At 45.8% G+C, this 16,335-nt stretch overlaps 1 protein-coding gene across 1 annotated transcript; it reads left to right on the forward strand.

The window, feature by feature from the left end:
* The first annotated feature begins 841 nt into the window (after positions 1-841).
* IL2RB (interleukin 2 receptor subunit beta) lies at positions 842-15,909 on the forward strand. The gene is made up of 10 exons (XM_048933351.1): positions 842-1,125; positions 2,258-2,355; positions 2,657-2,783; positions 4,432-4,534; positions 5,693-5,801; positions 6,752-6,900; positions 7,570-7,741; positions 9,509-9,605; positions 10,901-10,985; positions 12,390-15,909. The coding sequence occupies exons 2-10, from the start codon at positions 2,274-2,276 to the stop codon at positions 13,191-13,193; spliced, it is 1,728 nt and encodes a 575-aa protein (XP_048789308.1). The 5' UTR covers positions 842-1,125; positions 2,258-2,273; the 3' UTR covers positions 13,194-15,909.
* The last annotated feature ends 426 nt before the right edge of the window (positions 15,910-16,335 follow it).

Below are 16,335 nucleotides of genomic sequence, written 5' to 3' on the forward strand. Positions count from 1 at the left end.
TGTATGCAAGTTTATTTATGAGCCAGGCAACTAGTGGGCCTGTGGACTGGTGCATCTGGATTGGCTTGGGAGGGCAAGTCATGTTGGGAAGATGCTCACAGTGAACGGCTCTTCTATTATTAACTGTTCCATGGAGAACTGGGGGCAGATTGAGCTTTAGAAGAAAATTGATGTATTTTTTGCATCCTGCTGAGAGGACTAAGCCATGTGAAGTAGGCACTGCAGCTGTTGTGGGCTAGCATAGCCTGTCTGAACTGAGAGGTTCAACTCACAGGGAAGGGTTCTTTTTTCTGTGGTGTGAGTGGGATGTTTTGCTGGGTAGGCACGCTACAGGACAGGTGTTCCTGTGGTGTCACACCATCTGAAGTGTGAGGGTTGTGCTGCTGGCTCTCTCAGTGCTGCCCTTGTTCCACTCCAGCTCTGACCCAGGATGGATCCTCTGAAACTAGGGCACTGGTGGCCATGCTGGTTTCATTCTGGTGTTGCTTAGGTCAATGACTCGAGCTGTTTTTTACAAAGTGGTTTATTTTGTATTTCTATAGAGTGACTCCTTCCTCAGTTTCAAATTGACCTGTGCATGTATGCGGACCCTGAAAGTGAGCTTCTCTGGGCTGAAAAAGGAAGTTAAAGGTCTGTTGATGGTGTCTGGAGAGGACAGGTCTTTCTCCCTCTCTTATACTTCCCAGTAATAGTTACAAACTGGTCCCTAGTATATCTGAGCATTGTGAGCTAACACCTGATTCTCCACCCTTGTTTCTGCACCTATTGCTTTACCAGCAGGAAGTAGGACGTGGTTTGGGGCTTTTTATTCTCGGCCTCGCTAGCCTTTTCGATACTTTGGGGCCTCGTCTCATTCTGACAAGGCAAGCAAGCAGCAGCTTCCTGTGCAAAGGTGAGAGGGAGCAGACAAAGACTGAACACACACGAGAGGAACAGCTCCGCAGCAGACCAGCCTGTCTCCTCTCATGCCAGCAGCACTGGCTGGTGGGTGGATGTGCTCTGAGCAGAGCTCCTCTCCAGCCCCTCTCCCTGCTCCCTGCTTCCTTCCCACTTGGGCCAACAGCACCTGCATCCATCTGTCCTTGCAACCCCAACTCTGGAGCACCGGGTGCCTGGAACTGGAAGGTAATGCAAGTGATTCCAGCTCTGTCCCACATGGGGGTGGCTGATCTGAGAAGTGTCTTGGATGGAGTTTCGGTCTGACAAGCTGATTTTTGTCACTGGGGAGGGCTGAGCGCGTATTTATCTCTGTCTTTCCACAATCCTCTCAAATCATACCCCGCATCTCAAAACGACTTCGTCTGGTTTCTTTCTTTCCCTTTCTCTCCCCATTTGTCTATGAATGTGTTGTCATCCTGTTTTTCTTCCTCTGATCCTAATCTTTTATCATGACTGGGATCTATAGCATGCCGCATGCCAGCCTTTTAAAAAAACCCCAGCTCCCACTTCCCCAGTAGAACTCAGCAGAGCTCTGCCTTGTGCCCAGCCCTGCCTGTGTGGAGAGGTGAGGATGGTCCCTTCTCCTGCAGGCAGTGACAGACCTCAAGGTACGGGTGTGCAGGTGGATAGGGAGAGGGGGATGCTGGCTTGAGCATAAGCCCCATTTGTGGGGATTGGCTGCACAGGCTTTGCAGGGGTTACCTGATTGCAAAGCCTGAATTTTCTGCTATGCCTGAAAGCACACCTCTTTTCAAGGCAATGCAGGATCTGCTTGGCAAGGATGGTGCATAGTTTGTGTGTGACTGTCATATTTTATGATATGGTAAATCTTTGCCTTTCCAGAGCTTGGTAAACTTCCCTGATTTTTCCCAATCCCAATTCAAAATCTACCTCCTAAGCCAACTGCTGGTAGTTGCAGCCCTCTCATTCAGCAGACCCCCAGTGATTTCAGTCCCAGGACTTACCAAAAAAAGCCGTGTGCAGCCACGGCAGCATTCTCTACCTGAGTCAGCAGCAGCCTGAAACAGTGTGTGCAGAGTACTGTGTGCTCACACACACTTCCAGAAGGCATCAACTCTGCAAACAGCCCATCTGTGTCACTCTGTGGATGGTTTCAGTGCTGAGCAAAGCAGCACCAAGGCAGGAAAATGATAAAGTGCTGAGGAAAACCAGACTGGAGTAGAAGGGGTATGAGTTTCTGAGTGTGGAAGACAAACACTGGTTTTGAGCTCAGGAAGAGTGGATACCCAACGTGAGTTGACAACTTCTTAATTAGCACTGCTGAACGAGGTTGTGGGGGGGATCTTCTCTCTTTCAGTGTGTCCCCAGAACAGATGAAGCCCTCCTCACTGCTTCTGCACCACCTCTTGCTGCTCATTCTGATTCCTCTCTCATTGGCATCGGACTCTACGCAAGGTAAGAAATGATCTCTTGTGTTGGTGTAGTTGTTGAGTAATGCCCACGTTGTAACATACAACCAGAGGAGGCTGCATTAATGAGAGAGCTTTTAGCAGCACTCCAATGTCCAAAGGCAGAAAGCAGCCAGGGGAGTGAGTGGCTCTGCTTTTCTTACCTGGAGACAGCTATCTTACTGAGGAGTCTGTCTGTTGTTTGTGATGGGGCAGGATTGTCTGGGCTTAATGGTTGCTGCTTAATGCCAAAAGTCAAGTAATTGCTAATTCAATCGCAATGCTGTCCATCTCTTCCCTGCTGACAGGCAACTCCAGTCTCACTTGTTGGTATGACTCGAGGGCAGCTCTCCTTTGTGACTGGAACTCAGGCAGGGACCTTGCTGATGCGCCGTGCAATCTGACGATTTTATCGAAGTACGAATTTTGTGACAGGTGGGTGACTGGGAAGGCTGAGGGAAGGCAATGCTTTGAATGAAAAGTGTCCTGGAGAGAACATCAATGTAGCCACCTTCTAACAAAGCCAGGTGTGGTGGAGTTACACAGCTGAAGGGTTTGCCTTTGAAATCTGTCTGTCTCCGACTCCAGGTGATCTGAGATATTGCTCAGTGTTTGTCATCTGGGGGTTCTAAACTGCCTAGCACTACTTATATCCCAACTCTGTAATGCTGTGTTAATTTTCCAAAAATCCTTCATCCCTAGTAGCAACCCTCTGTATTGAAAGCCATTTTCGACAGAACAGGGGAATGTGCAAAGAAGGGCAGAGGGAGGTGGAATTAAAGTTATATAGGGATCTTCTGCTCATTGCCAGAGTGAGATGGACACGACAGGAAAGTTGCACACTGAGCAACAGTGAGTGAAGGAATATATTGTTATCCTGTCATTTTTCATCCCTGGTCCTTATGCCCCTCTGAGTCAGTGATACCCCAGAAATGGGCAACGGAGCTGTGAAAGGTCTGGAACACAGGTCTGATGGGGAGTGACGGAGGGAACTGGGATTGTTCAGTCTGGAGATGAGGAGGCTCAGGGGAGACTTATTGCTCTCTACAGTGACCTGAAAGGAGATTGTGGTGAAGTGGGGGTCAGTCTCTTCTCCCAGGTAACAACAATAGGATGAGAGGGATTGGCCACAAGTTGTGCCAGGGGAAGTACAGGTTGAACATTAGGGAAATTTTCTTCTCAGAAAGAGCGGTGCTGCAGCAGCACAGGCTGCCCAGGGAGGTGGTGCAGTCACCGTCCCTGGTGGTGCTCCAGAACCATGTGGATGTGGCACTGAGGGACGTGGTGAGTGGGCATGGTGAGGAGGGCTGATGGTCAGACTAGATCATCGTAGAGCTCTTTTCTGACTTTAATGGTTCTATGATGTTTTCCTCTCACAAATGAGGAGGGGTTGGTATGCAGCCAGTACTGCAGCGGGGGCTGGGCTGTTTCTCTGTGGTCTCCAAGTATGACATTTTCAGTAAGAATAGTTACTGTCCTACCCAGGGATTCTCTGAGTGCCTATCATAAGAAAAGACTAGTGTGGTTTTGGCATGGGTAAGTTGCTCCTGACTGTCAGTAGAGATGTCTCCAATGGGGTGAGGTAGGCAGACACATTCTGAGGCTGGGTACATGGACCTTGACAACCAAACATATCCTTGCCCTGTGGAATTGAATCAAGAAGTAAGGTATGTTCCTGGCTGGCTGGGATGTGACCTGGTTTGGAAAATGCCTCCTGCCTGGTATCTGAGATGCTATAGGGCTGTCAGTGGCTTGAAGGAGATGAGTAAAACCTTAAAGGGGCTGAAACTGGCAACTGTCTCCCAAATCAATATGTAGCAGGGGAGTTAGACAGAAGCTTGTAAGCCTCGTATTGTCTTTGGTTTGAAATATCTGGGATGCATTTGTTCTCCATGTGCCAGCACATAAAACTTGTCTGTGTGATGCAGTGGAGAGGTAAAGAGGGACTATATCCTAGCTGTAAGCTGTTCGATGAGTGTGGTAGGATGCAACATACTTTGAAAGGCCTTTAGTGTCAGATAAGATCTGACTACATGTAAAACAGATTCCCCAGCTTACTGGAATTCTCCTGTTTAAAACCCAGGTTACATTCTTCATCTGAAAGATCTGAGCAATGTGCGTTACCCAAGGCAGAACACATGACTGGGCTGAGGAGATGCATCAAGATTTTCAGCAAAGACTATAATGTGAGTAATTCCTTTAGGATGTCCTGACTAATTGTAAGGATGGTATGTCAATTTTAGCAATATGGAGTGTGACTCTCAGGAGCATTATGAAAATCCAAGCCTTGACTGCAGTTTTAGGCTTGGGCTTGTTGTGTGTTGCCCTATGTGGGGCGTGAGCTGGGTCATAATGCCCTGAGTCATGCAGAAGAAGTGCAGGGTAGATTGTGTGCAGCGTCCCATATCACATTTATCTAGGTGTTGCCCCCATCTCTTCCTCTGAGGAGGAATGACCATGACCCCAGCTCTGAAGACACCTCTAGACCTCATCTTCCTTGAAAAGTTCAGTACCATTTTCCAAATTATTAACTACTGTGGATCCTGGTAAAATGTGCCAAATGCAAGATGCAACAGCTGTACATCAATGAAACCAATATTGATACAAATCCTCTGCTTATTATTCGTTATTTAAATCAGACTCTTTTTTCAGGCTTGTTGGGTACTTCCCTCAGTCATATCCAGAAATTGCTGTAATTTCTGTGTTTTCAGAAAGAAAAAATAAAATAGCTAATTCCCCTTATTGGCAGAGTCACAACGAGTTCTGACAACAGCCAAGCTTTTTTACTTTCACACATCATATGTGAAGGCAAATTGTAGGGCTGGTAAACAACTCCATAAGCTATTCTTTCAAACATGTTTTCTTTCTAATCAAGCTGTTTGGTCCATTTCTTATTCAGATCTGTGTGATGTACATAGCTCTTTAGTATCATCGCAGAACTGTGTTCTATCAGTTCAAGAGTTCTACTCATTTCAAGAGTAAAATTGAATACCAATGTTATCTCAATCTTACCAGTGAACATAAAGCATTTTAGTCAAAATATTTTATCTCAATAAATGTCACTTGCTGAAAGTAACTTTTTCCTGCTTAGTCAGCACATACAGCAATCCCAGCAAAATACCGTACCAAAATATTTTGTGCCCTGCTCTTCAGTGAGCAACAACAAAAAATGAGTAAAGAGTTTTGTTTCCTCTGCTGAAAACTGAAGCTTTTGCTTTTCAAAGACAAGTGTCACCCGTACTCATTGTCAAGAATTTTTAACTCTCTTACATGCAGGCAATGCTTGGAAGTATCAGTGGTTATTGATGAGGCTCCTTGTTACTAGTGGTAAATTTTCTTTGCAGATGCAATGCTTCACTGCTGCAGATCGTCTTACCATGTCTGTACACTGCCAGACTGGGGACAATAGGTCTATACCTGCGCAACTGGAGGATTTTAGTCCACTTCAAAATAGTGAGTGCTCTTCTGTCTTGCAGTCCTTGAAGCTTCCCTATGAAGGGATACCCAATTTCTTGTCCCTGTCTACAACTGTGCAACACTCACAGCAGAATTACCTCTTTTCACTGTCCCCTGCTACAACTAGCAATTTGACCATGTTGACTCCCATGCCATTTAGTGTGCAGTGTGTTGTCATGTCAGCCACTTCCCATTCTGCTCTGTACGTGGGACACTGATGAATGATAATACATTGTGATAGGAGTTCTGGCTTCAAACAAGCTATGACAGCTCAGCTGACTTTCTGAAAAATACGTGCTACAAGGCGAGAAAGTCTTGCTGCTCTGCCCCTCCTACAAGGAATGTGCTTCCACTCTCCTTTAAGCCAGCTTTGCCAAGAATCAATCTGCTGACTTGATTCAACTCACTAATCCAGTCAAAAATCATCTTCTTAGTTCTTTTTTTTTTTTTTTTTTTTTTTTTTTTGCTGGATGTGTGAGTTTATTTGGCTTGAGAAGACATCCAGTGAAGTTACTGCAGTGTGAGTCATAAGAAGTCATGCCTGGAATCAGGGGTTGAGAAGATTCACCCCAGACAGTCTGTGTAACTCCTGCCCCTGTGGCTGTAGCTCTCTGAAAGAGCAGCTGAGAAGAAGCTGTCACCCCAACTGTGCTCCTTTCCTGTCCATACATCTGCCTTGTGGATAACCCCATGAGACAGGATGAGTGCAGTGGCCATTCTCACAGGCTACTGGAGGAGCTGCCTTTACTGTACTCCCAGGCCTTTTGTCACCAGGGCCAGTGGGTAACAAGGATGAACAGAGAGAAGGAAATCACTAAGGATCTCACTCAGCCATAGATGGCTCTGTGAGCCTATGCACCAACCCAGCTGCCACGGTGTCTGACACTGGAGCCTGGTAACAGACAGACAGTGCACTGGTGACATGCCAGCTCTCTTTCTCTTTCCAGTAAAATTGTGGCCTCCAGGAAACCTTCAGCTGTTCAGCAAAGCTAAAAACACCTACAACTTAACATGGAGTCTGAATATTTCCTCTCACTACTTGAATGGGGAGCGGCAATACGAGGTGCGGTACCGAACCACGAGTCAGTCATGGGAGGTGAGTAGACACCATACAGAACCTGGTCTTCCTTACATCACCCAGGAAATTCATCTCAGATTGAAACAAGTGACGGTATAGAGAATGGCTTCAAGCTGCGCCAGGATAGGTTCAGGCTGGATATTAGGAAACACTTATTCTCCATAAGAGAATGCTGCATTGGCACAGGCTGCCCAGAGAGGTGGTGCAGTCACCGTCCCTGAAGGTGTTCCAGAGCCATGTGGATGTGGCACTGAGGGACGTGGGCAGTGGGCATGGTGGGGATGGGCTGACGGCTGGATTTTATGATCCTAGTTGTCCATCCTTTATGATTCTATGATTCTGTGAAGCTGGAGAGGGGTTTGCCTCCCCTCTCCCTTTTATGTGTGTCATCTGATGCCAGTGTTTGGTAATGACATGGAAAGGGATGGAAGGCTCATTTTACTTGGTGCTGTCACGAAAGAAATCCAGGTAGCTCCAGGGCACACCTGAAAGTGATGAGAAATACAAAGCAACGGACAGGTATCCTCTGGGATGAAAAATGCAAAGTGAAGATTTGTCCTCCAGTGCAAACAAGCAATGCACAAAGTGGAGGGATCTGAGACAGGTCCTCTCTGAGGGCCTTGCAAAGAATGAATATATGAGCCACAGCAGGATGCTGGAGATGCTCTAATTTTGTCCCTGTTCCAGGAAGCCAAGACCTTCATCATTAGTCAGGACCAGATGTGGGCACCTTTTGAAAGACTCTCCCCCAACATGAAGTACGAGGCTGCTGTCCGTGCAAAGCCAGGTGCCTCAAGTACCTGCAAAGGTGTGTGGAGTGACTGGAGCAAGACAGTACTGTGGAGCACACATGTTGAAGGTAAGGATCAGAGTCAGGCAGCCTGACGGGGAGAGGGAAGAGGGAACTCAGATAAAACAAGGCAGGAGGACCAAGGCAGGAGGCCCAAATCAGGATGAAAATCTGGAAGAAGAGGGGTAGGAAGGATTGCATTAACTGAAGAACAGTGAGATGATTGGAAACTGTCAGTTCCTCCTAATCTGTCAGGTCAGTCTGGCTTAACAGCACATAAGCACAAAGATTCCCAGTCCCAACAGATTAAATAGCAGCAACCCCTCTGCCTCCCAGAGGGCAGGCAAAATTCAGAAGGTACAAATCAGGGTCAGTTCAGTGAAGACACTGATCGGTGCAATGAGACTTGAGTCTAAGAAGTAAAGTTTCATAGAGAAGGAAAGAGATTTACAGGTGTGTAAGTCCCTCCCAAAAAGCTCTGCTGAGAGTTGCACCAGTCATTACCATTAACCACAGCACGGTGGACACCTACAGCCTTGAAATACAAGGCTCTGAGCAAGCCTCTTTAGTGAGTCATGGGCTGTGGTCTCTGCCACATCTTTCCTGGAAAACAAGCTGCTAGAGGTTATTCCTCTTCACGTCACCCTGCTCTGTCCCTGCCCAGTCCCTCCCTGTTGTTCCTGATGCTGATATAAACACAGGAGCTATGTTTAGAAAGGGCACTGTGTTGCTGTGGCGATCAAATTTTGACAGTGTGTGATGTCAATGAACAGGATACAGCCGCAACCAGTTGTCATAGCAACCAAGACCCAAAGATAACCAGGGTACCAAAGGCAGAGGAGACAAAGTGATGTGAGTAGTGTCTCAAGGACAGGCAAAGAAAGGGCTTTCTAAAACTGTCTTCTTTCGTATCTCTCTGCTTTCTCACAAGTGCTACAGAAAAGCTGTGCAGGCCCAGAGCAAAGGCCCTTAGAGATGGAAGGAGATGGGGGTAGCAGGCAGAGGAGCCAGGCACCAGAGCAGCATGACCAGGCAAAGGTGCCTTTGGGAGATGTGTGAAAGAGGCAGATTAAAAAAGTTGGAGATGATGCCAGAAAAGGTTGAGGAATGCTGGCAGAGCTAGTAATGAGGAAATTCACTCACTTTGTCCTATCCTTACAATTCAAGTGTCAAAATTAGCATGTGGTGGAAAGCTGTAGCCTTCTGAAAGCTTTCCTCCATATATCCAAAGGAAGAGGCTAAGCCCTTGATCCCAGCCTTGTCCCTCCTTGGTCCTGCTGCCCTCTCACCCAGACCCATGAACCCCATGATTCTATTTTTCCACTGACTCACAATGCTCTTTGAATTCTGCAACCCCTCTTAAACTGATTGTAGGACTCCCTGCTTCCTTTTGCAATGAATAGGGCAGGATGTTGAGCACTTCTACTAGTGGACTGTGACACCTCATCCATGGCAGTCCTCAGCTGTGGTGCTGTTATGAAGAGGGAGTTCCAGCTGTTTAGTGAGGATTATCTGTTAATCCATGCCAAGCAGACACTGAAACCCATCAAAGCTCCAACACATCCCACATAACAGAGAAGAACTCATTTATCTGACCTATATATTCTGCTCTATTCAATTCTATCCCATCCCATCTCATTATAATTATATTGTATTATGTTACATTGCATTATGCTATATTATTACTATTATTATTATTAGCAACTCATCATACAATAATAACATGGAAAGACTTAGTTAGATCAGTCTGAATAGCCATGAATGTGCTGTAGCTCCAACGCCCAGAACCCTGGCTAAATGTTCATGGCAACTCCCTCCTTGTCTCCTGTCCTGCAGGAACATCCCGGCCAGTCCTGCCAGCGATTATAGTGAGCACGTGCGTCTTTGTGATCATTGGGTCTGCCTTCCTTATAAACTTACGGACCCCAAGATGGTAAATGAGAATCAGTTTTCCTGTTTGCTGCTCTGCTGTATATTGTGTGTCTTTCATATTCTTGTTTATTTTTTAACAAGCATTACTCGGCATACTCATATTATTCATGTCTCAGCATTTTGAAGTGAGATTAGAAATGGCTTCAGGTTTTCTCTTCTCTGGACAGGCACAGAGAAACTGGGTGCTAATCCTAGAATTGTAGAATCATTAAGGTTGGAAAAGACCTCTGAGATCACTCAGTCCAACCATCAGCCCACCCCTACCATGCCCACTAAACACGTTCCTCAGTGCCACATCCACACAGTTCTGGAACACCTCCAGGGTGACTCCACCACCCCCCCGTGCAGCCTGTGCCACTGCAGCACCAAATGATACTGGTGACAAAAATATTCTCAGGGAAGAAGGCAGCAGAAGTTGAGATGGTTTCTTTGTAAAGAAAGAAGAAAGGTATTAATTTAAGATAGACACAAGTAAAATCACTGCTCACTGTGCTCTGCCTTCAGTCATAACAAAAAGGTGAGGGAGGACTAGCTATATGGCACACAGGGAGACAAAGAGGCCTATCTCCACAGAGTGTAATTAACTTGTGAGTTTGGATGAAGGATAATGCTGAGGTAAGATGCAAGGAAGGATTAGACATGCATGAATAAAAATAGCATCTGCAGTGATGTAAGTTTGTATTCAAGTGATGTTAGTTTATATTCAAAAACTAGCAAATTTTCATGCTTCAAGAGTGCCTTGATTGCCTGCAGAGGTCAGAAGGGTCTCTTCTCTGAGCATCCCACAGCAATGCACTAGCAATGTGCTGACAGGACCAGCCAACCTCTTGGAGGGACAAGGAGCAGATGATATCACTTCATGCTGCCTCAAGTGACAACACATTGGTTCCAGTAAAGCGGAGGTCATTCTACTGTTGTATGGCATGCTCTCATGGGCTTGCACATCCAATAAGTTCCAACTGTATCATTTGGCGAGGTCCTGTTTATGTCATGTGGTCCACTGAGTTATTGTGGTGTGAGCAAAGAGAGGGACATCTTGCAGTAGCTGGGCCGTGAAAACAAGAAACCTTTCCAGACCTATAAATGAGCAGAGGGCAATGGAGATGCTAAGGTGACCACCAAGGTAGAGAAGGCTGTGAACTGTTGGTTGTGAGCCTTCGGGATCACTCTTATACTTTACCTTTCCCCCATATCAAGATAGTACCTGTGAGCTGCAGTGCTCCTCCACCACCACAGTGCCAGAGAGGTTAGGATCAGGCCCTTCTTCATATCTCAATCTCCTTCTCTTTTCTCAAGGTTTAAGAAGATCCTGAAGATTCACATCCCAGATCCTGAGAAGTTCTTTCCCCCACTCATCTCTGTTCATGGAGGCGACATTCAGGTACAAGAAGGGTCCAGATGGTTATTAGGGAAAAATGAGGGAGAGGATGGTCCAGTTGCTTGTGCCTTGGGCAGACATCGGGTGCGTGGACCTACACGTGCACACACAGCCCATGTGTCTGTAGCACCAGATGCTGGGTTCTCTGAGTTTTATTTTTTGACCTAAAACCTGACACCCGGTTGATGCATCTCTGATTTCAGAACTGAGAAACGGCAAACCACGCAAACCTCAGCATGCTGCTCCCCTAACAGGACACCCTGAGAAAATAAAAAGAACTTGTGGGAGGCAGCTTGACCTCTCAGATCCCCTTCCAGCCTGCTTCTTTCCCTCCACCTGTCCCAGACTGCCCAGCTCTTCACAGATTTTCTGCTTTCTCTCCCTTCTGGCTGATGGCTTTACCTTTGCTCTTGATGTGAGTTACCATTATTCTGGATTATAGTTAGCCATATTCTACATTCTTCTTTCCTTTCCTTTCCTTCCCCACCTTGTCTTTCACCTCTTTCTTCCTTCCCCAAATTCTTCTTGAATATGGGCAGCTGCAAGGAGACAATTACCATTCTGTGCATTTTTAAAGGGAGCATCAGATGCAAGACTGGGAGGTGGTCCCATGAGCAATCTCACTTTAAGGATGGAGACAAAATGCAGAGGATCCATAGGACAGCAAAGCTTTGGAAAAGTCTAAGTGCAAAAAGCCTTTGAAAGCTAAACTTAGAAGGGAAGAGAGTGCCAGGGAGCGAGGTGCAGTGGGCATCAGAGTCACTTTCTCAGTGTTGAAAAGAACTAGAAGAATTTGCTTTACTGTCTATAAATGAAATTAAGTTGGATATTATCAAAACCAAATTATTTATAAGGATAACAGCACACTGCAGGATGTAACTTGTGGTGAATGTGAAAGTCCAGTCACAATCAAATTGGAAGAGCAGTTCAGACAAGAGAGCTACATGCAGCCATGTAGTATTAAAAATTGGTTCAGTTCCTAGGAATAGATTGCATGAGACACAGCTGAGTACTGCCTTCTCTGTTTCCACCTCCACTCCTCATTCCAGTCTTGTCACTTTATCTTTTTCCTTTCCTCTCATCTCCTGTCCTCTCCTCTCTCTTCTCTTCTCCTCTCTTCTTTCTCCTTTTCTCCTCACCTTTCCTTTTAGTCATCCCTCCTCAATTACCTCCAGAAATCTCAAAATGGATTTGCAAGATCTGCTATTGATTTTATAGTGACAGAAAGATATAGTGCCTTTGAAACACTGCAATTGGGACAACACAGACATGGATTTCCGTATCCCCAGTTCCAATTGCTTGGGCAGACAAAAGGCCACTTAATAGCTCAGAAGAAGAGGCTCTTTGTTCCTCACTGTGTTATATTTTGAGCATAACAGTCTCTCTCCTATGTTTCTTTCCCATCAGAAATGGCTCTCCTCCCCATTCTCCACATCTGCCATGTGTGTGAACAGTGCAGCCCCAGAAATCTCAATGCTGGAGGTGATGCAGAAGAACGATCAGGAATCCCAGCTTTCCAAGGGAACTTTGGCGCCTGATCCTCCTTCAGAAACCAGTGGACACTCTGTGTCCAGCTGCTTCACCAACCAGGGCTACTTCTTCTTCCACCTTCCCAACTCCTTTGAGATCGAGCCCTGTCAGGTCTACTTCACATATGAGCCTTTCACCCAGGAGAGCAATGGCAGCGAGGACAGCGAGACTTACCGTGATCTTCCCTCCCCAGACCTCTGCACACTGGCAGAGGACATGCCAGTGTTGCCCTATAACTTTCTGCACTGTATACATGGGATCCAGGGCTTCCAAAATATCTCCTTCGTGGCAGAGACACAAAGTGAAACCCAGTGGGCTGTGGCTTCTCTGTCAAGAGCAAGCACCTCACCAACACCAGTTCTGAAGCAGGATGAGCAGATGACTGACAAAGCAGCTTTACAATATGCTGAGGCCCCATGCCAGGTGGACACAGACTTTCCTGACTCACCAGACCTACATGACAACAATACTTCTGATGTATCAAGTGGGAAAGCAGGCCTTCCAATTGATCCCAGTGCTCCAGCAGCACATGCTACCTCTTCCTTTTCTCAGCCTACAACTCTAAGGCAAACCCAGGATGAGGATCTTTGCAGAACAGCCTTTTCCAGCCAAGTGCCAAACACTGGTGCCTACCTTTCTCTTAAGGACCTCCAAAGTCAATACAGCCGTGGCTCTGTCTAGGATCACTTGGGGGAAGTCTACAAGCATAGGAAAGACCTTCTATGTGGGGAAGACTAGATGGACATTTCTCCTATTCAGAGCATGAATGTAGTCTCCAGTCACTGAACCACTGGAACTGTTCTTTAACAAGGCTGGAGAACAGAGTTACTCTAGAGGGATGCAAAACTGCAGAAGGAATAGGATGAACAAGGCATAAATTCATAGATGAGGCTGATGACAAAGTACATGAAGACATCTCTTCCTGACTAACCCAGAGTGTCTTTTATTTTTTTTCCTATGATGTTCTTCCTCATTTCAGGTTTTAATCAAAGTACATTCTGGGCTGCTCACTCTAGTTTTAAACTCAGGTTCTAAGATTAGCTCAGAGCCATAGCTGTGTCAGCTGTCTAAGCAGTGCAGTGTTAAAAGAAATCCCCATTATTGGGTTAAAAATACTGGGGAAATCCCCTCCCCTTCCACTTTCTCCCCCAAGTCTAATGATGGCAGTAAAAAGAACACACATAATTTCCCATTCTTGCTGCAATATTTTTCATGAAATCGAAAGCCTCTCTGTTTTTCTGGCAAAATACCATTATTTGACTACGATAAGCTGATTGCAGAGTAGTTCATTCCACATCCTGTATTAGTGGAAAACGTCGTGAAGGTGCTGCCCATTCCTTCCATTGCTCAGGGGAAACCATTGCCTAGTTAGCGGCAAAGATATGGTAAATGAGCCCAGAAAACTAACTCACGAATCTGCACCTTCATTGAAAAGAAAACTTCAATCCACGCACCAAAAAAAAAATGAAGGCTGCAGAGACTACTTTTCTTCTTTGCATATCTGGGTTGATAAGCAGCAATAACACAGAAGAGAAGCGTTAAGGCAGAGCGAGACATGCTGTTCTGCTTCCATCCATCCTTGCATTCAACATCTGTACTGTCTGTCTCTTCTCTTGCCGTGTTTCAGGAGTACTCAGAAATGGGAAAATACCAATTTATTGCTACAGATCTTTCTTCTAAGATCAAAAACTTTCAAAGTTATCAAACCTCTTGGTACTTTTGCCATCCCTTTGAGTATCACCTCAAAAGAGCTGCTCAAGGGACTTGATTCTGCCTACAACAGAGAGGTCTGGGGCAACCCTTATCCTCTGCTTATCAGCTTCTTCATCCGCCTCAAGATGTAGACTGACCCTTTGCCTCCAGGACATATCAGGTGAAGAATACCCCCACAGCTTCCTAGATGAGCAAGCACAAGATTTGCCCAGCTATTTGCTGTGCTTTGGGATTCTTTCCAGGTGGAGCTCAAAAGGAGACACTGAATCCCTTGCCTCAACAGGCAAATTGATATCTTACATAGGTCAAGGATCCCAGTTCTACTGATGGTTCTCCTGTCCCTATGTAGACCTTCATAAGCTTCTCAATTATTCTTGCTGCTATAATGAGTATAAAAAACCTACCCCTTTTTCCTTTTTGTAAATAAAAGAAATATTAAGGAATCTACAAAGTTTTATTTGGAGTTGGGGGGGGGCACCTAAAAGATTTTCTAAATGCGGGACTAGATAAAGCTTGGTAAAGATGGGACGAACATACCTTTAGCCCTCTTGCTCCTCCCTTTCTCAAGGCACACCACCACCTAAAACAGGGGTATTTGCACTGTGTGGGCAAGCAGGTTTTGAAGCCAGGGCAAAGAAAGGGGATGTATCAAAAGACATTTGCCTGAAGGGCACAGCTGCAAGTAAACTATCAGAAGCCCTTCATAGTGAATGGCACTTCCCCTATGGACTTCAGCAGGTTCTGAGTCAGCTCCAACATTCAGGCAAACAGGAGAAGGGTCAGACTGAAATTCTGAGGGGCAGATGCACCACTTCACAGGTTGCCAAGGTTAAGAAAGAAAGAAAGAGGTCTTAGCTACAGCAAACACAGGAAGTTTGGTATACTGCCATAAGAAGGAGGCAGTTCTACTGAGATGTGCCCAGAGAGCAGAGCTGGAAGTGAATCCTGCTGTGGGGCCCCGAGGACCATCCTGCTGGTTCAGTAATTTTCCCCCTTGTGAAAATGCTGACAGCTTTCAAACCGGCAAGCTGTTAGCGCTGCATTAGCAGCCACACTGGGTGTGAATGTGTGACACTGCGGCAGGAAGCGCTCAACATAAGATCTGTCGATAACTGGACCTTTCTTCCAGGAAGACGAGGTCATGTGGCCTCGTATGTGAGTAACCCAGGTTGTGAACACCAGTGACACAACACTCAGCGATATGGGGCCCTTTCTCTTCTGGGTCCCTGAGAGCTCTCTGGAAATGTCACAGGGGCAAACGTTCCCCTCCCAAGCTGATGTGAACACGCAGTGCAAGTCAGAACACAGATGACAGTGTCCATCAGTACCAGAGTCATACCGAAACTGAACAGCAGCTCAGCTAACAGCCACAGACACCAGTGCTCTCTTCATCTTAATCCTGGAGGTAACAAAGATAGCTGTCATCTCTCTGACATCTCTCATCTCCCTCTTTCCAAAATACTTTATTTGCAACATCACTCTCAGCCACATCCCACATTCCTCCTGTTTGTTGGTTGTTTTGTTTTTATTTTGTTTCTCTTTTTTTTGCTGTGGAGAAGCAGTAAGTAAATAGTATTTGCAATAAAGGAATTCCTCTGAAGTCAAATCTGATCAAGGTTTTGGGTCCTTGGTTGATTCAAAAGGCTGTGGTGATAGATGTGGTATGTTTAGATAGATCAGATTGAAATCCTGTATATTTTGTTCTTCTGAAAATACCAGAGAAGGAAGGTGCTTCTTTCCAGGAAAGATGGATACAAAAAAGTAAGATCTCTGGCACTGGGAAATACCCTCAGCTGGGTTCTGACCCACTGTGGCAAAGTCTTATAGTCTAAGTTTTGGAAAGCCATACATTTACACTTAGAGATACAGCTATTCTTCAGTTATCTAGGGAAAATTTGGCTCAGAGACATTTCTGAAAGTGCAGTTCTGAAAGCATTTCTTATTATCATTGCATGCCTCAGTTTCCCATATGTGCAGCAATGGCTTAGTCAGAATAACCACATTGACACATTCCCAGTCAAAAGCTGCAGGTTTCATCCACGCTTAACATTTTCTCTACTAAAACCCACCACAAAGCTACTACAACAGTGATGATGGGAAGAAACCCAAT

Source organism: Lagopus muta, chromosome 1, assembly GCF_023343835.1.
Source record: "Lagopus muta isolate bLagMut1 chromosome 1, bLagMut1 primary, whole genome shotgun sequence".
Lineage (NCBI taxonomy): Eukaryota > Metazoa > Chordata > Aves > Galliformes > Phasianidae > Lagopus > Lagopus muta.

What these genes read in the sequence shown, in the direction of transcription:
- IL2RB (XM_048933351.1), top strand. Translation starts at nt 2,274, where the DNA reads ATGAAGCCCTCCTCACTGCTTCTGCACCACCTCTTGCTGCTCATTCTG. An exon ending in AAGTACGAATTTTGTGACAG is followed by an intron (nt 2,784 to 4,431) that starts GTGGGTGACTGG and finishes TTTAAAACCCAG; the next exon opens with GTTACATTCTTCATCTGAAA. An exon ending in TTTTAGTCCACTTCAAAATA is followed by an intron (nt 5,802 to 6,751) that starts GTGAGTGCTCTT and finishes TTCTCTTTCCAG; the next exon opens with TAAAATTGTGGCCTCCAGGA.